At 37.5% G+C, this 27,938-nt stretch overlaps 3 protein-coding genes across 3 annotated transcripts in view; 2 read left to right on the top strand and 1 right to left on the bottom strand.

Moving 5' to 3' along the window:
* Positions 1 to 1,179: 1,179 nt before the first annotated feature.
* On the bottom strand, positions 1,180 to 4,013 carry TMEM167B (transmembrane protein 167B). Its single transcript, XM_039323194.1, has 3 exons — positions 3,875 to 4,013; positions 3,466 to 3,597; positions 1,180 to 2,454 (listed from the first exon to the last, which is right to left on the bottom strand). The coding sequence occupies exons 1-3, from the start codon at positions 3,882 to 3,884 to the stop codon at positions 2,372 to 2,374; spliced, it is 225 nt and encodes a 74-aa protein (XP_039179128.1). The 5' UTR covers positions 3,885 to 4,013; the 3' UTR covers positions 1,180 to 2,371.
* Positions 4,014 to 4,055: 42 nt separating this feature from the next.
* INAVA (innate immunity activator) overlaps positions 4,056 to 27,938 on the top strand; it is a 79,426-nt gene continuing 55,543 nt past the window's right edge. The window contains exons 1-2 of the mRNA XM_039323190.1: positions 4,056 to 4,140; positions 10,207 to 10,310. The gene's annotated coding sequence lies outside the window, so the exon portion shown is untranslated. The remainder of the gene's footprint in view (positions 4,141 to 10,206; positions 10,311 to 27,938) is intronic.
* GPR25 (G protein-coupled receptor 25) lies at positions 16,434 to 18,245 on the top strand. The gene has a single exon (XM_039323193.1). The coding sequence runs from the start codon at positions 16,467 to 16,469 to the stop codon at positions 17,601 to 17,603; it is 1,137 nt and encodes a 378-aa protein (XP_039179127.1). The 5' UTR covers positions 16,434 to 16,466; the 3' UTR covers positions 17,604 to 18,245.

Genomic DNA, 27,938 nt, shown 5'->3' with positions numbered 1-27,938 from the left:
AAGTAAACTATTAAATTTATATGCCATTCATCTCACTATCGAATTTAAAAGAGGCCCTTGCTTGATATTTACACTGGAGTCTGCATTTCAATTTTATGAGAAATTTGATCCCTAATGTTGATCTAATTATATCCCATTTTTCCAAGTAGTGTTTTATTGTTATCTAGTAATAGCAATTTTAGTTTTTCTTTTTAAAAATGATATATTTCATTGCTTTATGGGCAACTAATAATATATTTAAAAATAATTTTCATGACATTTCAGATAATTTACTTAACTATCTTTTTATTCTTTTTACATTTCTTTTACCAATTCATATTCTTCTAAAAAGTTTAATATATATATAATAAAAACCTAAATACTTCATTGTAAAACTTGGTCATCAGCTTTAAATGAAGAAAGGAAATAAAGAGAAGATCGGACATTACTGACTTATCTTCTGAATAGCTGAAAATTAAACAGATTTTAGCATTTTGAATTCTAGTGCTAAAACTAAGCCAGTTCTTATGCATGGCACAGATTTTCATATAATCCTACCAGGGAAAATGGATATATATCATTACATTGTAGCAAAATGCTTGTTAGCATTCAATTTTCTTCATGTATTAAAAGTTTGACAAAGTAATAAAGGATAAATTATATCCTTTAGAGTCTGATATTTATTTTCATTAAAGGAATAATCCTAGCATTGATTTTTTACAGCATTATGTTCACCAGAATTATGTATTGGTAAAAGTATCTGTAAAAAGATTCCCTAAATTACAAATAATCAAAAACAAAACATCTCTAATAACAGATTTTTTTCAGAATAATATTATGATTCTAATATTTTCTTCCAATCGCTGTCTAATTTGCTTTCATAGCAAACATGAAAATATATCTTCAAATAGACGAGAAACTTTTTAAAAGATTGTCCTATTGATTGCTAAGTTATTAATACGATCCAACTATTTATGCAATTTGTTAAAAGAAATCTAATATTGAGATCCCAATGCCCCTGGAGACATGCCTTTAAGTAAAACTCTCTAAATGCTGAAATTAATAATCCACTACTCAAATAGCACCTCTATTTTTCTCTTCCCATTTCTACATCAAACTAACAAAAGTTTTTATTTTTATAGTTTCTAACAGCAAGAAATCACACACAAAAAAGAGTTCAAATATATATCAGTTAGGAAGTACAGGGAAGATCAAAAAAGGCAGATTTATTCAAACACATATTGCTGGAATACCAAAGGCCAAATTATGGCTTTAGTGTTCTTGCTGATTTATAAATATATAATTAGTACAAGTTTTGTCTGTGACAAAATGTACAATGTTGAAAAAGAAACTTGGCTTTCTCAGATTGAACTGATATACAAAACAATGGATTAAAATTATTTAGGGCCAACCTTGAAACTATTTGTGAATTTGTCAGATGCTTACATTATAAACTTTAAACAGACAAGTCAAATATGCTCTTTTACAGTAATGCTCCTGTTTTAGAAGAGAATCTCCTACACTTAAAGCACATGGTGATAGGAGGTTACTATCAAGAGGAAGGCTGGAATGAAGAAAATTTAAAAGTATAATAAAAATAAAGACTAGAACAACTCTTTTAAGTATGTACACTTCTCAAAATATACATGTAATCTTTAAATGTAATTTAAACATGTTAGCATCTCACATCTTATATAACAGCATATGCCCCCACTTTTTTCTCCTATACCATACCACATTTTAAGTTCTTTTAATTCTTACTTTCAAATAGGGTTCTACAAAATAACAAGACATTTTAACCATACTCAGCAATTCATATGAGGTGGCAAGATTATTAACTATAGCAAAAGATAAGTGAACATCACCAAATTGTAATTTGTTTCCTTTATGTTTCAATTCTTCAAGAATTCCACAATGCACAAATATTTTATTCTATCACTGGTGAGTTTCTCATCTTCAGTTATTTGTGTTATAAGTTTGGGTTCAAAGTGCAGTAATCAAAGAAAACAAATCTACAGCTTTTCAATGCTACTACATTTTGGAGACAAAAGAAACACCATTCCACTTCCATGTTATATCAAACTCTGGAAAAAAACATCACTCATTTCTACTTGCCATAAACCTGTGATATTTCTCTTGTATAGACTAATATTAATTTTAATAATCTGCACATAAAATAATCTTTTGATTTTTGTTGAAACTCTCTTAGACGCACAGAAGATTGTTTCTATCTAAACAACATTCCCTTGGTCTCAAGCAAGACATGGCCACAGAATAATTTATTCTTGCCATCTGTACAGATTCTTGTCAATTCTGCTAGGAGGTACAGTCCTCTGAAGCAAAAGAGCATAGTGTCTTCATTTAAACAGTTGTCCATCTGAAGCAGTGGGATTCATTTTATAAAGAGGACATAAAAAGCCATGACAATACAAGATATTGCCACTGCTGAATGAAGCCTGGTACCAATGACTGCCGCTGAAAAACATCAAAGAGCATTTATTATTCAAACAATAGTAATCACATGTCATTTCCTATAATTCTTCGAGAATGACGAAAAATAAAAATGCTTTCTTGTAAAGCACACTAAGAGTGCAGTGCTAATCTTACTAACTTCAAACCTTTCAACCTACCATTTCAAGCCAGTTTTCTGCATACTACTCACAGAATCTCTAAGGTTTTTCAACTTTGTTGCTGATATAGAATCCTTCTATAACACTGCCAGCACCTTTAGAGCCACAGCAGAAACCACTCCAATAATAGAAGTCTACCTCTACCCAATCTGCTGACCTCCAGTCAACCAGTGAAAGTGATGGTCACCAGCATATTGTCATACCACCTTTGTCAGTAACATAAGCTTAAGCATGATTAAATCCTCCAATCTCAATAAGTATGCTATACCAATGCTAAAGCTGGAGGAAAAGTTTACTATATATAAGCAACACTTACCATTTCTAATTAAATCAAAGTGTCACCACTCTTACTTTACAAAAAAACAAATGTAAAGACATTTAAAGCTAAATCACAAGAGGATCATATAGCAGATCCTTAATTAATTTCTCCTACCCACCCAGGTCCGATTTACACACCAAACTCTCTTCCATCTAACCCAGGGTTTCCCAAACTATGAGGGGTATCTCTCTTGGGAAAATGCAGAAAAGAGTCCCAGGGAAAGTGTGTGTGTGGGGGAAAGAACTTTTTAGTTGTTCATTATCACAATAAATCCACCTATTCCAAAGTTTTATTGTACTGTTTCCATTGGTCATTTGTATTCGGATTTTTTTAAAGGGAGGTGTGTAAGCTAAAGAGAAGTGCCATGGCAAAAAGTTTTAAAACCCTTGGTCTAAAATTGTCCTTCCTCCCGGAGATGCAATCAGCTTCACTTCTGCTACTACTCAACGCTTCTCCGATAGGACTTACTCCCGCTTGTCTAAAGTTTTCCCTCTGCTTTACTGTGTCGGTACTTAGCGCTCTGTGCGAGATGCCGACCTTTGTAAAACACTCCCCAGACGCCTCTCTTCTCCGACAGAAGCCAGGTTTTCAGGCGAGGCACCTTCCGGAAGTAGGCGCAGGTGCAAACGAAGAGCAAGCCGAAGACCAAGAGCCCGTCCAGGGAGTACACTGCGAAGAACAGGAAAAAGAAAGTCAAGGCCGGCTGGGTGGACCGTTCCTGCTTTCAGGGGAGGTGGGGAGCATGAAAGGGAGACTGACACACGGACCCCACGGCGGCCTTGGGGGGGGGGGAGGATCCTGACCCGAGGGAACCGCCCCACTCGCGGGAGCCTAAGTACTCGCTGGGCCGGCGAGCGGGGAATGCATAATATGACCCGAGAGAATGGCCAGGAGAGCGTTTTAGAGGGAGGGAGGGAGAGAACCGGACTAAGAACCAGCTACTCACCATTAGCCATGACGGCCGCCCCAAGATCCAAAGCCGAACTCGTCACCGCATCTCCAGGAGGAATGAACGGCCAGCGCGGCACCGGAACCGCCAAGTAAGGCTAATCGAGCTCAGATAGGCAAGCTTTCTGGATCGACTAAGAATCCTAGAACGGCGCGCCGTGTCATTTCAGGCAGCAACAAACAAAGACCGATAGAACTACTGAGTCGTGTTACCAGCCCGCAGGTTTTTAAATCTGGGGATCTGGTTTCCCGTTCATTTTGGAGGTAATGTTTGTCTTTGGTTAAAATAAAAGTGGTAACATCTGCTCATAGACGGTATACATATTAAAGACTGTTAATGATCCGTTATCAGTCAATGGTTATAATGATTTGAAAGCGACGTATCCAGTGCCAAATCAAGTAAAAGTTGGAATAGCTTTCTCATTTCTTGAAGCAACTCATAGGAACTAAAATTTATTTGTTTTTATTTATTATATTAATATTCAGATTTTTCTCTTCTGCATGCTTGCAGTCTACTGACTACCTAAAATTGCATAATAAGTTCCATTGATTTGGACTTGTACTACTACATGATCCTATTAAGCAAGATGAACAAAAGATAAGTCATTCTTTCCAAACAATTCTGTGGCGACTTCGGAGATACTAGTTAGACCAGGGGTCTTCAAACTTGGCCTTTTTGTGACTTGTGGATGTCAACTCCCAGAATTCCTCAGCCAGGCACGCTGGCTGAGGAATTCTGGGAGTTGAAGTCCACAAGTCATAAAAGGGCCAAGTTTGACGACCCCTGAGTTAAACTATACAGTAGAGTCCAATATCCTCCTCCCTGCACAAATCCTAATTAAAACTTCCATAATAAAAATCTGCCCATCCTGTCTTGGAACACATCCAATGAAGAGGAGCCCATCACTCCCCTATGTAACCGATTCTACATTAGATTGGGAATTATAATTGTATGTATTGTGATTGCTGCATGTTAGAAATAATCTGATACTGTGCGTTGTACTAGCTGTTGTGAATAGCAACATAGACACCTCTAGTGGCCAGATTGAACAAGGAGCCTACCTTAGAAACAACAGCCATAATATTAAAAACCTGTCAATAAGGTTGCTTACCACTCATGAGCAAAGTGTTGACTCCCGGTCATTTTAAAACATTGCAATAACCAAACCAAAATAAAGTTAATACTCTTCCTTAAGAGGAGGGAAGTGCTAGATTTAGATAAGATAATGTGCTCAAGCAACTCCAGAGAATCCTGGAGCATGACAGATTCTTAGAGAAGGACCGGTGATGGAGGGTTACCTGAGCCAAAAATAACAAATGTTTTGAAAAGTGAAAGAGAATAGATAGTACCTCAGAATCACTTAAGTCACCTGAAAGAATAGCTTAGGGCTACTAGATTGCTATGGAGAAAATCTATGTGGTTGGTAGGAGCCTGAAAACAACTTGATGACATATAACAAATCAATCTGAATCCTAATCAGCCTGAAAATCAAGCCTTATACCAGGGGCTCTTCTGAATGAGCTACTAACCACAAGCAATTTACAGTCAAATTGAGAAGGCTTGAACTGACATTACCCCTGGCAAACTTACAACAGAATACCAGAGTTGGAAGGGACCTTGGAGGTCTTGTAGTCCAACTCCCTGCTCATACAGGAAACCCTAACATTTCAGACAAATGGTTGTCTAGTCTCTTCTTAAAAGCCTCCAGTGATGTACCACTGAATTGAATTAAGGAGCCCTGGTGGTGCAGTGGTCAGAATGCAGTATTGCAGGCTAATTCTGCTGACTGCCAGGAGTTTGATCCTGATGGGGCTCAAGGTTGACTCAGCCTTCCATCTTCCTGAGGTCATGAAAATGAGGACCCAGATTGTTGGGGGCAAGATACTGACTCTGTAAACCAGATATGTCAAACTCGTGACATCACATGACATCACACGATATAGCGGAGCTTTTTCCCCATTGCTGGCAATGGGGTGGGCACGGTTTCGTGATGTATCTGGCCCATGGGCCAGCAGTTTGACACCCCTGCTGTAAACCACTCAGAGCTGTAAAACACTATGGGACAGTATATAAGTCTAAATCAGGGGTGTCAAACTGCCGACCCATGGGCCGGTTTCATCATATCAGAGCCGTTCCCACCCCATTGCCGGCAATGGCAAAAAAGCTCCGATACGTCGCGCGATGTCACGTGACGTCGCGAGTTTGACATGCCTGGTCTAAATGCTAATGCTAATCCAGAGACCTTCTTGGGGTGGTTGATTTTAGGGCCCATTTTCCTCAGTAGCATGATCCAATGGTTATCATTGGAACTGTTAACCCCAGATAGAGGAAGCCAGCTCGAGTTGTGGTCACTACTGCTCCTTTCTGGCACACCTCAACAAATCTGGGGATCTCCTCCCTGGCCAACCACTTGGCAATAGCAAGCACCCTACAGGGGATGAGAATGGACAGGCAGTGAATCTCTGATTTAGATGAGGGTGGGGTCTTACTGAAGCCCTAGCTTCCCCACCCCCGGAGTCCAAAACAGTCACCAAACAAAGTGCCTTATCAAGACTTTTATCATGGAGCAGAACTTTCTTGTTCTGTTTTAAAAGTGATTTTTTTTTTTTACTTGTGCTGGCAAGAGCCCAGCTTGTAGGATTCTCTGCTGTGGTTTAATTTCAAGATAAATTGGTTGCTGTATGAAACTGCCGGCATACCTCTTCCCCTCTAGTCTCTAGATCATTCATGGCCATTTTCAGGAAGTCTTCTTCCAAGGAGAGGAACATGATCATCTTAATCCTGCCCTCTGCTTTGTGGCATTACACGATTTTCTTCCATATTCTGGTAACCAGTAGTCAGTTTGGTGAGCACAATAGTAAAAACTGAGGTTTTTTGACTAATTTTCTGAGTGCTGTTTATCTTCCTAAGAATTTGCCTATTATCCTTGGCAGAAAAATCATATATACTTCAGAAAATTGGATTGAGCTGAGTCTGAGACAGCTAGAGCAGGGTGATTCATCAACAAGTAACCAAAATATACAGCAACCTCTCAGAAACTTTTGCTGCACGTACTTCTAAGATATCTGGAGAGGTTGGAAAAGAAAGAGGAATTATGATTCTGATTTCCCCATGCTTGCTCTCTACCCATCTATCTTTTTGGTTATCATATTGATATATCATCAGTGTATTCCTTTTTCATTGTTTATTTTATAGGTTCTCTTATTTTACTTCTGTTTACACTCCTTTCGTTTTCTTCCTTTTTATTATTGTAAGCTGCCTAGAGTAGCCCCATGGCAAGATAGGGAGCAAATAAATTTAATAAATAAATAATAAAAAATATTTCATCTGGTTGAGTATAATATGTACAGTAAAAGCTGTTGTACCATCAGATGGCAGTCTTGAGCCTCCATTTCTGATTTACAGAATAAAGTTAAATATAAGGCAAATGTTTGTAAGGAAAGTTGTAATTGCAACACATCTGAAAGATGCCATATTGAGGAAAATTGGATTAAAGAGTGAAGGAATATACTTCTTAGAATTTTCATGATATAAATGAAAGATATCATGCACTATCTGCTGCTTTATGTCATAGGACTTGTTCTCACTTGTATCTTAGCATGGCACAGTCATAACCCAATTATGCTAATTTCCTACAATCTTATCTTTACTTACCCTCTGTCCATGAGTGAGCCAGGCTTATGTTGGTCATTAATAGTACCATATAAATGTAACATTCCCTCCCCCATTCTAACACTACCAAAGACTAGTCTCAGAATATTTAGAATATGTTAACCTTTTGCCTCTTATTATTTAAAAACCAAGTCAGAGGTATGTTGCAGGTGCAGGAAGACTAAAACTACTTTTATTGAGGTTGTCCATTACAACAAAATCTTGCAATTCTGTGCTGTTCTTCCTTCTCCTTATACTCCAATGAAATAAGAAGAAATCTACCTGAGTTACTTTCAAATGATGTCTTGTTGTTTTGGACTTAAAAAATGCTTCAGCCCCTTTTGCCTAAAAAACAGTTCCTGCATATCTTCATGAAGATTATTCACCTTACTCTGTACACCATTAGAGGAGCTTTGCTTCCTGAGACCTTTTGATACCTGTTGTTCTATCCACCCTCAACCCCACATCCATAAACATGCTTTGTGTTTTGGACACCAGCTTCTTTTCAGGCTTCTGGAAGATAGAGGATTGGAAAGCAAATCCTTTTTTTCATTCATGGAAGAGGAGAGAGACCTTTATGTTTATTTGTCAGTGTCCTGGGCTTATACGTGTCAATCAAATCCCTCTATGTAGAATTAGTGTCAGCCCAATAAGGTAGACCAGACTAAGCAACCAATGCCAAATACCGTGTTTCTCCAAAAATAAGACCTATTATTATTGTTGTTGTTGTTGTTGTTATTATTTGCCTCCAAAAGAGGCACCAGGTCTTATTTTCGGGAGAGGTGTCTTTTCCACTCACCTTGTAGTGGCGGCACCGACAGCCTCGCCCAGCCGGCCCACTTCTGCGGCCAAAGGAACAGCTTCACTTGGTAGCTGAGAATGGAGCTCAGCCTGCATTTCTGCAGCCAAGAACTGCAGGTCTTCTGGAAAGGCCTCTGACTGCGAAATATAAGCTGAGCTCCATTCTCAGCTGCAGAATGAAACTGCTCCTTCCGGTGAAGCAAGTGTTGATCCATGGGATGCCTGGCTGCAATGGTAAGCTCCACCCTCCCCGCTCTAGCTTGAATTTTAGGCGTGCACCTCGCCCCAAAACTAGGGGTTATTTTTGTGGTAGGGTTTATATTAGGCCCACCCTCAAAAAGTCAAGCTATGGCTTATTTTGGGGGTAGGTCTTACTTTCGGGGAAACACGGTTGGTCAGGATTATTTTTACTTTAACAGCTATAGTAACAGAATCTTGCAAGTCTGAGTGTGCATCCTTCTCCCTCACTTTATTTTAGTGTGAACTAAGGAAGGGCTTGTTTGAGTTGTTTTATCATATTATTTTCTCGGCCCAGACTCAAACTCTTCTTATCTGATAATTGCCTTGGTAGGAGGTCTTCCTCTTGTCCTTTAAGGCCATTCTCTCTTCCCTGTACAATTAGATATCACCTTTTGGATTCCATTGTTCCATTTCAGGGAGAACAAATACAACGAATGGTGGGATAATTATTATTTTTTGTCTCGTATGCTGATACATCAGCATTTGCATTTTACAGTAATAATATCTGTCCAACAAGAGATAAAGAAGTACTTCTAAAAATGGATAAGATAGGATAGAATCTTAAATATTTACAAAATTGCGTGTGTTGTATCTACAAGTACTTTGAGATCAGATTGCTTTTAAAAACTTTAGAGATTAGATTGCTTTTAAAAACTTCTCCCAGGAAAAGACCAACGTTTAGACAAGGAATCAGAAGGTCATGATTAAAGTGAGTTCAAATAATGTATTATTTGATTTAGTGCAAATTATAAATTGATACCAGATTGCATTTAATGAGAGCCAAAATTCAATTAATGCAAGTTGAGGTTAGTGCATTCCGACCTGGTGGAATCAACTTCCCCCCGAGGTTCGAACTACTCCCACCCTGCCGGCCTTTAAGAAAGCCGTTAAAACTCTCCTGTTCCGGCAGGCCTGAGGCTGATGTCCCCGGGGTGGGGCCGGGATATGATCGGACTCGCGGTATGACTGTATTATTTTATTGTTTTATGATTGTTTTAATCTCTGTACGCCGCCCTGAGTCCTTTGGGATTGGGCGGCATATAAATAAAATTAAATACAAAATACAAATTGCCATTGGGGTTTTAGATGCTAATTGTCGTGTGCAAAATGGAGAAAAGGAAGGTTCAGTTCAAGAAAAGCTTAAAAAAAGAAGATGCTCGTTTTGAAGAATCATAGTAGAATATGGGAGATAGCAGGTACAGTATATTTTGAATATAGGTTTATCCTCCAGCTTGCCCTTTGTCCATTTTATTTATTTAAAATATTTAAAATAAGGAAGATCTCATACCTGTAGTAGTTGGTATTCCATTAGAAAGCAATAAAAATACTAAAACCACACACACACACACACACACACACAGAGTATAGCCTGGATAACCATCTTGCTACCATTTCTTGCATTAAGTGACAAAGATGTTTTTGTCAGTTTAAGCTTACCTTTAGGAATGATATTTAGATTTTTTTTTTGTTTTAATTTATTTTCTATAACTGTGACTTTGTTAAAAATAAATTTAAATTGTAAGTATATTATTTTAATGTTTTACTTTTATAATTCATTAATAAATATATACAAATCTATGTTTGTAAATTGTGGTCTATTTCCATCAACCTGGAACCAATTATCCTTTTTTCCATAGAAATATCACTTTGAATGAAGTCCCCTATTTCATGGGATTCATTATTTAATCAAGACCTACCGGTACCTATATAACAAACTTTATTATAGAATGATCAAAGAAAGGTAAGAATATATATGATTTCCATGTACACATTTATTTGCTAGGTTATTATATACTTTAACATATGTGGCTTAACAGTGTCCCATTTAGGACATCACATGTTCTAGTAATTTGGGACTTCCTTATTAGTGCATGCTGCTTATACATTCTTTCTGCTCAACCAGCAATAAAAGGCATTATGTTTTAGGGAGTGGTCTATACCCTTGAGGTTAACTGGAACTAATCTAACTACAATCAAGATATTGTGCTAAATGTTTCTTTAGCTTTATTATTGGCATTTGAGGAAACAAATAACAAAACTGCTGTGTAAAGAACTGATAATTTTTGTTAGTTGCTGCAAGGCAATTCATAATCTGTGTTTGGGAGACAGGGAATAATTTTTGGTGTCTTTTTGATACGGTTTTATTATGTATGCACAACGTGGAACAATTTTTGTGGTCTTCTAACTCAGGGATCGCCAACCGGGCTGGGGCCTATTCAGAACTGGGCTGTGCAAGAGGTGGGCCAGCACGCACACGCGCATGCAGCTCCACTCACACAAGAGTCGGACCGGCTTGCAGGCGTGCCAGTCCCCACATGCACGACCCAGTTCCCCTCTCTCCCCCCAAGCCAGGCTGCCAAGCCGCAATAGTTGGGGACTGCTGATCTAACTCACATATTAATTAGCCAGGTATTTTTAATAGCTTTAAAAAGAACCATTGTATTATTCTGTAGCATTGTTTAATAATATCTTTAGCATTTGGAAGTTTTATTGTGAAAGAATAATTATCCCATTGTAGTTACCTTTTCCTTAAAGGCAATAAAATATTTATTCAAATTCTAACTCAGCACTCTCTCTATACCATATGATTAAAAAAATCCACAGCTATGAGTGCTGGGATGAGAGTTAGATATACTGTATGCATTGCTGGTTTTGGACAAAGTACGTTTTGGGATGGAATTCCTTGATATTGATAGTTATATTATGTAAAGGTCGGAAGTGGAAGTCACTTTTCCGCATAACAGTGGTGGTTGATTTATCATATGAATTAGATGGAGACCTGAGTTTCAGATTAGATAAGTATTTCTATAACCATTAGAAAAATGAAGAGTCATGTTTAATTCTCCTTGAAACTGATGCTTAATTTCAGTGCTTTTATGCTTAGTTGTAGTCTTCAATTTATTATATGGGGTATTTTGAGTACTGAGGTTAGGGTTAGGAGAAAAATTTCTTGCCATTATATTACCTTGAGGGTCAGCAGACTCAAAGTTAATGATTAAATTTAAATCCCAATTCAGTTTTACTTGTAGAGTTTTACCAAGAAGCCATTTAACTAAGCCACTTATGTCATTCTGTGATCCAATTATTTTATTTCCTCCCACTTTTCCCCTTATATTACCTCCCCAGCTATGTCCACCCTTTGAAATAGATTGGATTAAGAAACCAAAGTCATGCAGGCCAATACTATTTTTATTATATGGCTACAGCAACAGAATCTTTCAAGTCTGGATGTGCTTCTCCCCTGCCTCCCTAGCAAAAGTTTTGTCTGAGACATTTTTTCTGGTTACAGTTCTGCCCTGGACTCATCTGACTTTATCTTGACAGTGTCTCTTCCTTCTGTCCCTCCAGGTCATTTCTACTGTCCATGACAAGCTAATTACAAATCCTGGGTACCCACATTTCTAGCACCTAGGTTATTTCCTTGCTTCCCATGATGAAGCCTAGCCAGTTTGTAACAGTTTCCTTCTTTCTTAAGTTTACTGAAATCTTTGGAGTACGAGGCTGTTTACAGCTTTAGTGGGTTTTTTAAAAATACTTATCAGAAGTACATTTTTGTAACTGTTCTTTAGTTTTGGCTTAGCGCACTGTTTCAATGCCCTAAATAATAACAACATAAAAGTAGTGTTACTTAGAATTTTAGGTTTTCCTTTGAACCAAAGCCATTTCCTTTGTTGTGCAAAAAATACCCCTTTCAGGGACCATCAATCAGCAATGTGTTTTGAAGTCCTTAAGTGTTACAAGTGTAAAGAAGCAAGGCCAGTTTGAAAAAAAGATGCAAGATATTTTAAGGGTGCCTCAAATCTAATCTTTCTTTCCTCAAAATCTAATCTATGTATTTTATTGTTTGTTGTGGATGCATTACATATAACAATTTATGCATCCATTATTTCTGCACCCTATATAAAGACTTGATTCCTCCCCTTAATAAAATACCTTTTGCTTTGCACCAAGTAATTGTGGTTCATATTGAGGGAAGCAACCTCCCCCCCACTTTCTATGGTTTTGGGTGTTTCTCAAATTCAGGGACTAGGTCAGTGATGGCAAACCTTTTAGAGACCGAGTGCCCAAAAACTGCCCCCCACCCGTCCCCGCTCCGCTGTGCCCGCTGGGCTACCCACCACTTCCACAGCCCACCACAGATCACCCTGCAGCCCAGCAGTTCCATGGTGGCCATGCCCTCCGCCCGTGCCCCGCAGCATCATCTGTGTGTGATGGAGCGCACGGGTGGAGTCTTGTCCCCGCTGCCCGGCTACCATGTCCTTTGCTGCACTGCTTCACTTGGGCCATGCCCAAGGGCAACTCTCCTCTGGGGGGCTGCTGGTGAGGAGGGGGCTGTGGGAGGAGGGGGGGCTGGGGCAACAGTTTGTGTGCCCAGAGAGGGCTCCGAGTGCCGCCTCTGGCACATGTGCCATAGGTTCGCCACCACTGGATTAGGTTCTTTCCCACCCCACACAGGCACCTGAGTTTTATGGGCAACAAGTTGGGGGCTCATCTGGAATTGCAGGATGTCATCTCTTTGGATTCAGACTGGCCTGCTTTAGTCATAGAACACACAACTGGCAGGGTAAGTTCAGTCCTGGGTCTTCAGAGGAAGCAGGCAACCAAGGAGCCAGTAGGGGTGGTAGTTCCTTAGGAGAGAACACAAATATAAAGAAATGGAACAGGGGAGGAGCATACCACCCATGAGCCCATTGGGGTTCATGGTCCAATTGTGGTATCAAGGAGCCCTGCCAATCTTCCAGGGATGGCCAAAAGGAGAATGGTCACATCTTACATAGGGAAGTGGACAAGATACACTGGATATGTTTCATGAAAGGAGACATATTGACTCACAACTACCAGGGGCAGTCCAAGTGCAATTTGAGCAGAACCATCCCCAACAAATAGATGTTTATGTCCTGTGGGCTGTAATTAATTAAATGTAATTAATTTAATCTCAGCAGCTGAAATCTATATGCTGGATCAGACTGCCCATTTCTTAAAGATTTCATTTTGTGCACAGTAATCTTAAATTAAAGTGGCTATAGAAGTCCCTTTGAAAACATTTATAGTAATGTTTTATCAGTTCAATAGCATTTAAACAATAAAGTGCCCAGTCAGTGAGAATATCTGCAGCTATTAAACTGTTCCTGCAATTTCTTAGAAAGGCAATGAGGACCTAGTCGCTTGATAGAGGAAAAGTAGATTTGTCCTAATATGCCAATGGACCATATCTTAAGACAGTATTTCTCAATGTTAGTACATTAAGATGTATAGATTTCAGCTCCCAAATTTCTAACTAGCATGGCTGGCTGGGGAATTCTGGGAGCTGAAGTACATACATCTTTGTTGCTGAAATTGAGAAACACTCAAGGCAGCCTTTCCTAACCATGACACTCTCCTTGTGTGTGAACTTCAGTTTCCAGAATTCTCAGCAATGTCCATGCTGGCTGGGAATTCTGGTAGGTGTCCCCAAATATCTGGTAGGCATAGTAAATTGTCCTAATTTTAAAAGATTCTTACGCTCTCATTTCCTTTCTTCCTATTTGTGGAATAAGACAATAGGAATTTGGTTCTCTTTAGCTTACCAAATCTAGGTCTAGACTAGATATTAATACAAAATATAATAGATGAAAAATTAAACATGAGGCTTTTATAAACTGTGAATAAAAAACTGCATCTGTTAGAATCTTAATTTCTATATACATCTTATTAGAGATACAGCTCTCTTATCTTTTCTCCATATTTTTCTATATTTTCCCTATATATTTTACAGAAACATATCTATTTTTAATGTTTATGAACTATTATGTCTTTACCTTTTAAAATTGTTTTATATTTCTTATAAATGTATGTTATAATTATTCACCTTTCCTGTTCGTATGAATGAATTTCAAGTTTTAATTATTTATCCAAATGTGAATGGACTTTAGGAAACTGCAGAAGTTTCCTTAGCTGTTCTAAAAACAGGCAACATCTACCATTTTCTGCTGTGTGATCTTCAAAAGTCTCCTACTCCATCATTCTGAGCGCTGAAAATTTGGGGATGTAGTATAATCAGAATAGCTGCCCTGAGGAACTGGCAAAGGAGCAGGCAACAGCTGAGACTGTATTTAGTATCTCTAAGATCGTTTGTTGTTGTTTTCAGTTAATCAGTGTCAGACTCCAAGAACCAAGAATGACATCTGGAGTTATTTAAGAGTAGTTTCTTTTATTGTTCTTCATGTATAGACACATTCTTGCAGATTAACAACTATTAGCACAACTACAAATAGGCAACATAGTCATACCTTGGTATTCGACTCCTTTGAAACTTGTCAAATTTGGTATTTGCCGCATTTTGGCAAGAAAATGTTGTCCTGGTACTCATCATTTGTTTGGTTCTCGAAGCGCAAACTAGAATTTGTCAGTGTCAATTACTTCATGACTCTTTCTCCTTTCCAGCTGAAACATACGGGCACCCTTGCCCTGTGCATATCCCCTTGCCATCTTATCTTAGCTTCTTCTGTGGTCATTTTGTGTTTTTTTGTGCTTTTTTTCCTCATCAGAAAGATAAGGTAAAGAATTTACAAAACTGATAAGTCATTAGTGATAATATCTTGTTTCCTTGTCTTTTATCGGCCATTTTTTTGATTGACTTATTTTTTTCAAGCATCAGCAATTCTCAAATAATGTATATAAAATAACAGAACTGTAAATTCATGATCAGCATTTCTTGGTTCAATCTTTCTGATTGTCTAGTGTTCACAATTTATAAAACTTATGATTTGGCCACATCTTATTCTTTGCATGTCCTGAGAATTACCTCAGTGGAAGGCAGCTTGTTTTTTGATATTAGGCAAAGAAAAAGATGCTACCCGGGTTAGAAGTTTGTGTTCAGTTTGGATTGAAACTGAGAGAAGGAAGAAAATAGCCATCTTTGCTATCTGTGAGTGATTTTATTCCATCTCTGAATCAAGTACTTTCTGTGTCATGCTAGGCATTATCTATATTACGTTTAAATGTCTTGATGTGCATTTCTCTTTTTTCATTCATAAAATATATAATCTGTCATTGTTTTCTAGCATAATTTGCTAGAAAATGTTTATTCAAATATACCTAAATGGAATTTTTAAACATTTTACTTTGGATTGGTGTGGAAGGAACCACTGCTTGATAATTGTAATAATATTTGAATTGTAATGGTCTGAAGAATTCAATGTGAAAGACAAGGATGTCTCAAGACACTCAATAGCTGAGATGAAGAACAAGGTGGCATTTCTCCCATTCTTACAAAAATAGATGAGACTGCAGTTTTAACTTAAATTGACATGATGAAAGGACAGCACATTTTACCTCATTTGAGTGCAACAAATTAGCTTAAGGAATGTGGAACTGGCCATTGTGGACTTCATAACTTTGTCATGCAAGATGAGGATGCTAACAGTCTCTCTGTACTACTGAAAGCACCACTTAATTTTGCCTATTGGGAAAAAAACTGACTTTGGAAAAAAGACAAAATATTCCTTAATAATTTATGACCAATAATTTTATGACTATTCCTATGTTGGCTGAAATTTTAAGACTTGTAATTCCAATTTGATCTGAGCCTTCTGAGAAAGAGCTTAAACTATCCAATGAGAAAAGCAGCTTGCAAATAACTAACTACAATAGACTACACTACCACCAAGAATGTGGCTACTCAGCCATACCAAATTAGGTTACTAAGTGTTTACTTCATTCTTATAGAGTTTCAGGATTTCTATCTGCTGCTTGGCATCAACTTTTCATAAAAACAAGAGGAAGTTACCACAGGTGCTTAAAAACAGGCAAACCACTGCTTTATTTAAATACCACCCAACCAAATATAGAGCATATGTACTTTGGCTAGCCCTTGCAACTGTAGGCTGAAAACTCTTTGCTGAGTCTCTGATAGAAAATGAAGATTTCTGAGTTGGTAACTGACTTGGCCATGACCAAAAATTGGAATGGAGATTTGGAATTACCCACTGTAGATTATTATGGTTCAGGAGTTACCAGTGATGCCTTCTGCCTTAGGGAAAAGCTGCCATTTGCCTCTATTTTTATCTCTGTCATCTACTTCATGATTTTTTTCATTGGCTTCTTTGGGAACCTATTTGTGGTCCTGGTGATGGTGCAGAAACGAGGCAACCAGAGGCTTGTAGACAACTTCGTCCTTAACCTGGCCATTGCAGACCTTGTCTTTGTATGCACTTTGCCTTTTTGGGCTTTGACAGAAGCATTTGATTCCTGGTGGTTTGGTGAAGAGCTGTGCAAATTTAGTAGCTATGCGATTTCCGTGAACCGTTGCTCAAGCATCTTGTTCCTGATGGGCATGAGTGTGGAACGCTTCCTTGTGATGAATAAACACTGGGATTCCAGATCTCTCGGGACCAAGAGAAATTCCAACATTACCTGCGGTTGCATCTGGGTGTTTTCCTTTCTATTAGGAATACCATCTTTGCTCTACAGAAAGCTGATCCCTGTGGGAGACAGGTTTTCATGCCAGGATGAAGAGCCTTCTGTCATCTATATTTTCACTGTACTTTTTTTGACTTTCTTGCTACCCTTGGGAGTAATCTTATTCTGCTACTGCTCTATCTTCGCCATGCTCCAGAGTCATGTCAAGTTAGGCAGGAAAACAAACCATGCTCTTAAAATCATCTTTGTCGTCATTGGGGCATTCATCTGCTGTTGGTTACCCTTCAATACTTTCACAGCTTTCATCACCTACGGTGTGGTACAGAACATCGACTTCTCTTGTGAGGTATTGAAAGCTCTCAGGAGGGGACTCATTATCAGTGCTTGTCTGGCTTTCACAAACAGCTGCATTAATCCCATCATCTACGCCTTTATGGACCAGCAATTCCGGCAGAAAGTATTGAAGAATTTCCTAGGTCTTTTTCACTCAAAGGAAAATGTGCAAAGCTCATCCCTGTTCTTTTCATCTACAGACTCAGGCCTTATGTTTGGCAGCAAAAAGAGGTTCATACCAGCCACAACTGTTCCAGTTAGCAGTGGGGCTGGTTTATGTGCCTCTAAAAGACAGATATAACTGCTGTTGAAACCACACAGAATTGTTAGTCAGGTTAGTTATGGAAGAAAGAGGAGGGAGACGGCTTAGAGGATTGCTCTTCTTGATAAGAAAAATGTTTTTTTTTTAATTTCTGATCAGCGTTTTTTTTTAAAACATTGTGGTTTCTAATACAATGTCAAATGAATGTTTTTTATGATGCCTTCCATGTACTACATACATTTATAAAATAAAATTCTGTTTATATAAATTTTCCATTAGTCTGTAGGTTAAAAATGCAGATTTAATACTTGCAGATTTATAAGAGCTTCTTAAACTACCAAGAGATATTTCATGTATGAATAGGAGTGACTTGTAATAGTAATTATATACTTTGCTAGAAAGTAGATGACCTGACTGTATGTTTAGTCTTAAGCTTACCTGCCTGCCTTAGCTATTTAGATATTTTTGTAGCTTTTGCAATTTGACTATTGATTGATTGAAAATGTGTTTAAATATCTATAAAAAGAAATGATGGGTGAGTATCTTTTGATAGCAAGTGTTCTTTAATACAATGAACCATGCAAACAAAACTACCACAACCCATAATAAAACCAAGACTTGTATATTTAATTAAGGGCAAATATATAATTGAAACTGTTGTCTTCCTGTCTCAAGCTGTTGAAGGTGTGTATTTCTGAAAAAGTGTTTCCTATGTTTAAATTACTGTAAGTTTTCTTGATTTTGATTAAATTTTTAATTACAAAACTCTGATCTGATTTTTATTCGTTAAAACAATCAAAATTCTATTATCACATAACAGTGAATGCAAAATTTCCAATGAATATGTCAAGTTTAATTATTGCTATCAATATTCAGGTTTCATATCAGCTTTTGAAATTATTAATTTTCTTTTTTACTTATGTTGTTTGTCTGGTAATGAGAAATAACATGAATTGTGAGTCATGAGTTCCAAATGTGCTTAGTTGAAATCTTACTCTACTAAGAACCATTAAGCCAAATTACCTGTGCTTAGTGCACCAAAGGAAGGGAGGCACCACAGAGTTTTCCCCACTCATGCCCTTAATTCTTTCACTGCCATACTCTACTTTTCAGCACTTGTGACTAAATACTGTATCTTGTCTGTTAAGTAATAGAAGTGGCATCATTGTTGCGTTGTTCCTAGGATATCAGTTGGCTTTAATCCAGCTCAGAACCTTAGGAAACATTATATCATCCCTTTTTTCAGTCATACTTTGATTATTTACAAAGAAAAAGGCTATTTGTTGCTCTCTCTATATTCCTATCCATGGGATCGCGATGGATCGGACACGACTTCGCAACTAACAACAACAAATATATTCCTAACTGGGATTACAACCAAATGGTTTGAAATTATAAATTTTATAATCCAAAACAACTGGAATACACTAATTTGCTACATTTATATGACATTCTTTCTCCAAGAAACTCACCATACATACCCCCTTATATTTTCACAACTGTATAAATGAAACATATTATATGAGAGTGGATGATTGCCTCAGGTCACTCAATGAGGCTCATGGGTCAGTGGAAATCTCCCCAATCCTAGTACAATACCAATCACTTGCATCATAACATTGGATCTATTTCAAGATACAAGAAAAACTGAAATAATGGGGAGTAGCCCTTTAAAAATAAATTGTTATAGAAATCTTTCCCAATTCTTCTGGAAGGATTTTTCCTGTTCTCTTTTTTCCCTTTGTCTATCCCAGAATTTGAGAGACAGGCTGCTTTATTAGCAGATTATTTGACTTTATTTATTTATTATTGGACATTAGCATATGTTTCTAAATCTTGGCAACTTTCAGATATAGACATAACTGTCTGGGGAATTCTGTGAGTTGAAGTCCATACATCTGAAAAATTGCCATAGTTGAGAAACATTGCCTTAGCATGAACTACCTACACAAACGGTGTGTTTTGTTCCAGTCATTTAAGTCTTCAAACTCAATCAATATCCAGTCCTAACTGAAATGCTTTACTATCTCTTAATTTGTGCAATCCATATTACTCTGAGAAAACAGGAGAATTATATTGTAATTGTGATGCCATCATTAAGCTGAAACAGGTGAGATTATATCTCATTTGAAACTCTGCATAGATAGCATTGTTGATAACATGTAAATAGGGCTCCATAATTAGTATTATATATGGTCTTAGCTATGATGCGCTGTGAAAGTTGGACCATAAGAAAGGCTGAGCGCCAAAGAATTGAGGCCTTTGAACTATGGTGCTGGAGAAGACTCCTGCGAGTCCCTTGGACTGCAAAGCGATCAAACCAGTCAGTCCTAGAAGAGATCAACCCCGACTGCTCTTTAGAAGGTCAGATCCTGAAGTTGAAACTCAAGTACTTTGGCCACCTAATGAGAAGGAAGGACTCACTGGAGAAGGGCCTAATGCTGGGAAAGACTGAGGGCAATAGAAGAAGGGGACAACAGAGAATGAGATGGCTGGATGGAGTCACTGAAGCAGTAGGTGTGAACTTAAATGGACTCCAGAAGATGGTAGAGGGCAGGAAGACCTGGAGGAACGTTGTCCATGGGGTCGCGATGGGTCGGACACGACTTCGCAATTAACAACAATTAACAACAACATGATGCGCTATTCCTAGACATGGTTTCTCTAAATATGAAATAGAGAATGCCTAATTTTACAAGTTGATATGAGAGTTTATACAGAGTCAAGACTTTCATAAGCATGTCTGAAATATTATTTGCAGCAGAAACTGCAGCAGCACCCCCTTTATGTTGACATCAAGGTACAGAAAGTAATTTGAAAATTTGGAAATGAAAGAAAATCACATGCTAACATGGGAGGGATGTGAATAAGTTTGGAGTGAGGGCTATACTGTATAGAGAAAGTACTATATCTCATCTAATTGTTTGGGTAACAAATTACCAAACCAATATTGAATGTACTTTCACAAAGGAACCTTTGGACTTACTATTGGAAGGAGTAAACCCATTTTATTCTGGGAAAGGAGAACACCCAATGATATTTAATCAAAATCCTAGGGTTTTTTTTCCTATTTTCATTACTGTCTGGTAATGATCTAAAGAAACCAAATTTGAGAAAACACAGTAAGATTATTTGTTAAGTCCTATGTGTTTCACTGTGGCCCTTACATCTGCCTTCCTATGGTCCCAGCCAGCTTGCTGATTACTGTAGTGAAATATGTGGGATATTTTATGAGCAGGAAAGAGCAGTGAATGATTAATGGAGGAATTAATAATTGCTCTGTTCCTTTTACAATTAAAGTGAAAACACAGAAGTTTCAACTTTTTATCGAGAACAAAAAGAGTCATTATTCTTTTCCTCACAGGGATCATAATAGTATATATTATCACACTATGATTTCTAGTCAGATTTTTCTGAATTTCACAGCAGACTGCAAACAACTAAAATATCATATTCTTTTTAACACTCTTAGGTTGAATAAAAATGATATTACAATAATGCAGATGATTATGTTTGTCCTATATTTATTCAGAAATAAAACATAATTAATCTGAATTAATTTCCTTCAGCAATTCATGAGGCGATATGGATTTCCATTCAATGTTATTAAATGCATGGGCATTTACTATTAACATCCCTCTGCATAAATTATGACAAACTGATTAATTTCAGAAGCATAGTACCCTCCATTTTTTAAATTTATTTGTATTTATTATTTTTACAAGTAAATCAAAGTTGCAAACATATCCCACACATCTTCCTCCTCCTATTTTCTTCAAAACAGCCCTGTGAGGTGAGTTGGGCTGAGAGAGAGTGAGTGACTCAAATCACCCAGCTGGCCTTCATAGCCAAGGCAGGACTAGAACTCAGTCTCCTGCTTTTTAGCCTGGTGCTTTAACCACTGGACCAACATTTTCTCCACTGCCTTTTGGTATTTTGTTTTTATTCCTGAGTCTTGGAACCCTTCGCAATTTTATTAGGCAATCTAATGATAGTACTGTTATTACTCTGGTAGGTTTTGATTATAAAAAAATATATAGCTTGGTGATATTTTAGCAATTTTAGATACTAATTCATTCCATATCTTATACAGGTGATTCAACATTTTGGCAAGTATTCTGGAAATCTGTTTTACTTGCCTTAGGCTGTGAATTTTCAATAACCAATGCAAAGACTTAAGTTTTGTAACTGTTACAGATAATATTAAATATCTACGGTAGAATTGTATATCGGAAATGAAATACATTATAAGTTTTAGAGAAAGTTCTCTGAGATATTCATTAGAATTAATTAGAATAGAATACTACTGATAAATGTTTAGGGGAATGTGAAGCTATTAATGCTGCAGGTAAATAAAACTAAAAAGAAAATATGATGCAAGGGAGCAGGGTTTTTTCTTAAAGTAATCTTGCTATTTATTGAATATTTGCAGATTATCTGGTGAAAGTTTCAGAAAAGTATATACTTAGAATCAATTTTTAGAGTTATTTTAAAGGAAATTGGGTAATAAAAACATTTAATTTGTGGTTTCTAGATACTCTGAAATTATAGCAGTCAGAAAGATAATAAGATTATTCTTGTACCATAATCAATAGAGTAGTCAACATTTATACTGGGAATTTCACTAACTCAGAGAATTGTTCTATACCTAAACTGATCTGAAAGCGCTCATCTCCAGTAGGATTTGCTTGACAGAACCTTTCTTAGAGAGCTTGAATTTCAACTTAAATTATATTAATTTATTTAAAAAGATGCATAAGCTGCTTTTTTTTAAAAAAAAATCCACCCCTCCAAAATAGCATACAAAGACGTTTCATACCTGTGATATTTTAATTTATTCTTCAGAAAATAATACCTGGTGAGACGAAATTCTCGTTTCAAAAATGCACTTTAAATTCGAGCATTCATTTTTCCTAACGTGACACCATCCTCCCGAGACAATAATTCCCAGGACGCCCAGCCAGCAGGAAGGAAAATCTAGAGATTTACGGGGGGGGGGGAGGCGGCAAACAAATTGAGGAAAACAGTTTTGCTATGAATATGAAACGGGGGGGGGAACCACTTTCTGAATCTCGTCAATGATTTCCGTCGCATGCAAGGTCTTTTCATATGGGCTTGATATATAAAGATAGAATTCTGCTCTGGCAGAGGGGTCTCCTCGCCCTCCCTTATTCCCTTCTCTGACGCCAGGTTGGCTCCGACCCCGGCGTGTCCGCACCTTAGCCCGGAAAGTTTTGCGAAAGTTGAGCAAAAATAGAGGGCTAGCGCGTCCGTGAGTGCGGCACATGCAGCGCTACGGCAGGAGGATATCCACAGACCCACCAAGGAAGGTACTGGACTGAAGAGAGGGAAACGGGGTCCAGAATCCCCCGTCAATCCAGGTTGCATCCACCCTGCTACGCGCCTGAGGCGTTGGCGCCAGAATTGCTCCCGCCTCAAAACTCTCAAAGCTCAGAGTGCTAATAACGTTTATTCCGAAGTAAGGAGCACTGATTTTAAGTAACTTTACTTGCAAGCTTGAAGTGCAATCTTGTGGGTTCCCCGCATTCCCGCCCTTAAGGTTGCATTTCAAAAATAAAGAACAAAGAAAGGAAATACTCAAAAATGAAAATATGATATTAATTCATATATTCGGGGGTGGGAAGGGGGGGAGAGAGAATTGATCACAGTAAGCAAGGAATGAATGAAAAACGGCATCCTTGGGGAATAATAAATAAAAATTAATGTCTCCATTCTGGTGTGTTTATCTGTATGATGACTATTCCCCCTCCCCATTATACACTGAAATATTAACTTTAAAGTAGTAAATTCGCTACAGTCTACATGTTAAGTCATCCTATAGTTATAAGTGTGTATCATTCAAATTTATTTATTCCAACTTTGACTGGGCTAATCATACTAATCTGTTGCAGCAAATTCAAGAGATAAAAATATTTTGGGGGATACCTCACATAGAAGGGGCTATAGTCAGCTGAGTTTCTGTCTTTGTAAATTTGTTCATTTTGGAGATTCTTTGTGGCTTTACTGCAAATAATTTTCAAATTTAAAGTATACAATGTGGCTCGAAAGATGTGCATTTGTTTATGATTGTCCAAGTAGTAAAATGTCAGATAAATTCCAAAAGAAATATAACTAAGAAATTATGTAAATATAGTGAGAAAAAACTTGTCAAAATTATGCTGTGTATTCTTGTGCAGAATGTTCCTGAAGGTTCTTTTTTTTTTCTATTGAGTGATATTTGTCATCAATTTGGTCTAGTGGTTAAACCAGGAGAATGTTAGTTCTAGTCGTGCCTTAGGTATGAAAGCCAGTTGGATGACTTCAGGCCAGTCAGTGTGTCTTAGCCCACAATATCAGGGTTGAGCAACAAGCTGGTCTGTCAATCCTTGTCATAACCAACAGATCAATACCTGGTTGATCTGAAAAAAGTGGACTTTGCATTTGTGGGTAAAATGCTAGGAAGAAAAAAGTGTTGTTTGTCATGAGAGACAAAGTTCTCTTCCTTAAATGACTGCCAGGATGGATGGCAGTCCAAGAGATAACAAGATTGAACTGATTTGAAGTGTATTAAATCTGAGCACAACCAAAAAACTATTGAAACTGAGAGTAGCAGCAACGATTTCTGAAATGAATCAACCCTGATCACTTGAAAAACTGACTTTGCAGTTATTGCCTGCTGTTTCAAACACATAATGGATTTCCCTAGCGGGGTCATATTCAACTAATGCCAGCATGGGCCAATCATTATTAAATAAATCTTCCCTTGCTTATAGTAGTGTAAACTAATGTCTAATTCTAAGAGCTCCTTCCAGTTCCCATTATATATTCTGAAAACTGTTTCAGTCCAGGGAACAACCAGGTGTGGTCATAGACCTGTATCTTTCTGTCTGTGTGAATTGAGAGAGAATGCTGGGATAACTTAGCCCAGTGATGGCGAACCTTTTAGAGACCGAGTGCCCAAACTGCAACCCAAAACCCACTTATGCATCAACGGGTGCTGGGTGGGTGTGGCCCATTGGGTGGATGTGGCCCATTGGGTGGGCGTGGCTGTGATGGTAACAGCAGACTGGGTGGGACTAAAAAGTTCAATCAATCAATTCCAACTTTGCATCTTTTCCCCCCCCGCAAGAAGTTGAAATTGACTGATTGATTGAACCTTTTTTTTTGTACATGGCAGCGGAGGCCTAAAGCAAAAAGGTTTTATAAAACCCAGTGACAGCGTGTGTGCCCATAGAGAGGGCTCTGAGTGCTGCCTCTGGCACCCGTGCCATAGGTTCGCCACCACTGACTTAGCCTAACCCTAGACAGATCCAAGACTTTGGCTCCTTGAGAATGAGATCTCAGTGGTAGCCCCCTCACTCTCGAACAGCTTGCCCCCTGAGATCAGATTAGCCCCCCCCCCAACCTTTGCTCTTTTGAAGGTGGTTTATGCCCTCCCAGAGGGTGTTCAGAGAGAGAAATTTTAACTGATGACAGTCATGGAGATTATCATAAGATTTTAATGCTGGATTGATGTGTTCATAATTTAAATCTTCTTAATTTTCTTAATTAATAATTTATATCTTCATAATAGAATTGCTTCACAAACCACATGCAAATATTTATAAATTAGAGACAAATAAATAATTAGCCTTCCACGGGAGAATTTAAAAAGTTAAGATGGCAGCTGCAGTCACTTGAATGAGGCTTCACTCTTTCTGGCAGGTTGTGGTTGTGTGGTTGTAGCAACCATCATGATTTATTTGATCTCTATCCCACTGCAGATGCCCTGAAGGTACCACCAGGCTGTTATTTTTTATTTAATGTGTTTGTATGAAAGAAAATGTTTCATTTCATATGGGTCCATATAATATATATTTCTTAGAATTGAAATGGTCTTTAGGTTTAGATCTGGGGAAACCCAATGTTGACAATTACTCTAGCTGATTCCTTAAATGTGTGTGTGTTTCTTTTTAAAAAATAAATCCCATGTTAAAAGAGCATGCATTAACATCCAGAGTATTAGCATTGAGTGCCACCTAGTGACAGTATAAATTAGACCAAATTGTGAGTAACAGGAGAGAATGTGATCCTTTAGGATAAAACTCTCCAAACAGCTGGAGTGTCACAATGTTCTCTATTGTCCCAAAATGCTGAATAAGGACTTTATGTTTCTGGAAGGTAGAAGCTACTTTTGTATAGAATGGAAAATGGAAAAATGTCCTAATGTAAGAGCAGTGAATCCAATTACTGAGAGAGGCGCCATGCTACCCGTCACCGGATGACATAGTCACAAAAATATGACATGCATTAGTTAATGTGTCAGTTGCTTCGTGGCATGAATGACTTACATATAATTTGTGCAATGATATCATGATATATATGCCATCATTCCCTTCTTCTGACTTCTTGTGGGCACCTTGCTATCATTCTGTTTAAGGGGAATTCTGTCTTAGTTAGAGAGGTTCAATGATAATCCCACAGATAGTAGCTTTGCCTACTGCCTCCCAGCCAAGTACCGGTATATATACCAAATGGGCTTTCTGAGCTGACTAATAAATTCTCCTAACTTACAGTTAAAGTTGTTCAGATGAAGAGAAGTTCTTCTTGCAGCTAAATGTCCTCCTAGATCTCTAGAAGGATCACTGGATTCTACTCAATTGCCATTGTTAATTGAGGCTTAGTAGTCTAGTAACTTTGTTAATTTGAGTAATATATTTATATTTTAATTGTATTCAGTTAGTACATAATCTTTGCTTAATTGTAACATTTTTTATAATTTTTTGGACCGGACTGTAAATCAAGAAAAAATAATAATGGAAGGGCTTTATTGAAACATGTGTCTGGCACTGTTGAAAAAGAGCTAGACTTTGAGCTAGATCAGATTTCAGGCCATCTAATTTAAAGTAAATTCCCAAATAAATCGATGTCCAACAAGAAGATTCTTTTAGTTTGTTGCAATACTGTATGGTTCCCATTTTGAACATTTGCTTCCACTTCAATTCTATAGATTTATACATTGTATCTAAACATTTTCAGAGAGAGCTTTACTGGACTAATCAAATAGTTTAAATAATACAGCTGAGTTTTCAAGCTACTTTTTTCCAAGAGCACTGATTATATGTTCAGATCTGAGATAAAGAAAATTAGATATAATTTTTGAAAAGCTAATGGGGATTGAAGAATATTAAAATCTCAAGAATTGTATGTCTTACAGGTGATGGAATTGCCCATAAACAGTTCCCATATATGTGTCCATTCTTAACCATGATTCAAAAATGACAACACATGAGTCATTGTTCAAGCTGCACCCCTAATGTATTTGACTTATGTCATACAGAGAAGGCAAAATCACGAAACTGTCCCTCACTTATTTTAGCCATGTCATATGAATTTGTTGGAGAAAGCAATTATATTTGGAAGAGCCAGTGGTAAAAGGAAACCAGGTTATCAAAGAACATGGTGGCTGGACACCATCAAAGCTGACACCAGCCAGAGCATAGAAAAACTCAAAGGAGTAGTACAACATCAGAAGGTATGGAGAGACCTGGCCCATAGAATCATCAGGAGTCCAACATGACAAAATGGATAACATCATCATCACTATGTCATACAGAAGTATACGAGAGTAGAGTTTGTGTTGTGATACAAGTTCCATCACTTGCCTCCTCCTGCTCCTTCATAGACACCCATAGCAACTCATATCACGTAGCAATGCATTATAAAAAAATAATATTAGGAAAGGCTTTGCAAATTATAAAGACATCTCCTCCTCCTTAAACAGCTTATCTCAATATGCTGCCTTCCAAATATATTGGGAACTGAATCCCCCACATAGCAGGAAATAACTAAGTAAGGAAAAAGTGTCCCAAAGATAGATTCGGTATTTAACTTTTTTTTAGACATGCAGGTTGAGTTTTCATTATGATGATGTAGAAACAATCATACATCTGGACACAACTAGATCTCCTAAAGCAACTTAAGTCTAATCCATGTTTTAAATGTATTCATTTTCTTTAAATATGAACTTCCCCCAAAATCATTATTTGTGAGTAAATATACAGAACTCACTGCTCAACATACTGGCTTTAATCATACTGACTTCTTGGAACGATGATGGATTGAACTAATCTTAAGAATAAATTTTAAATGATATAATAATTCTAACTGGAACATATAATCAGGAGAATCCTTTAAAAAGTGATAAGAAGAAACTCACCATCTCCAAGTTAGAATAGGTGTTTCTTTTTTCTCTGGTTCTCCATCACTAGCATCATTACAGAATGTTATCAATAGGCAGATTGAAGAGTTACAGAATGTTATCAATAGACAGATTCTTCTTAGCCTATCAATTTTTGAGTGGCTTCATCAACGCAAGTAGTACTTGGATGACCC

This window comes from Crotalus tigris, unplaced genomic scaffold, assembly GCF_016545835.1.
Source record: "Crotalus tigris isolate CLP2741 ecotype Arizona unplaced genomic scaffold, ASM1654583v1 scf7180000024167.7108832, whole genome shotgun sequence".
NCBI classification, from domain to species: Eukaryota; Metazoa; Chordata; class Lepidosauria; order Squamata; family Viperidae; genus Crotalus; species Crotalus tigris.
Note: the sequence above shows the minus strand (reverse complement) of the source record. Positions and strands in the feature narration are given on the sequence as shown.

Bases quoted from the DNA above. Each gene is read 5' to 3' on its own strand.
- TMEM167B (XM_039323194.1), bottom strand. The intron at 2,455-3,465 runs GTCGGCATCTCG...GATGTTTTTCAG, and splicing joins CTGGGGAGTGTTTTACAAAG to CGGCAGTCATTGGTACCAGG.
- GPR25 (XM_039323193.1), top strand. From the start codon at position 16,467: ATGAAGATTTCTGAGTTGGTAACTGACTTGGCCATGACCAAAAATTGG.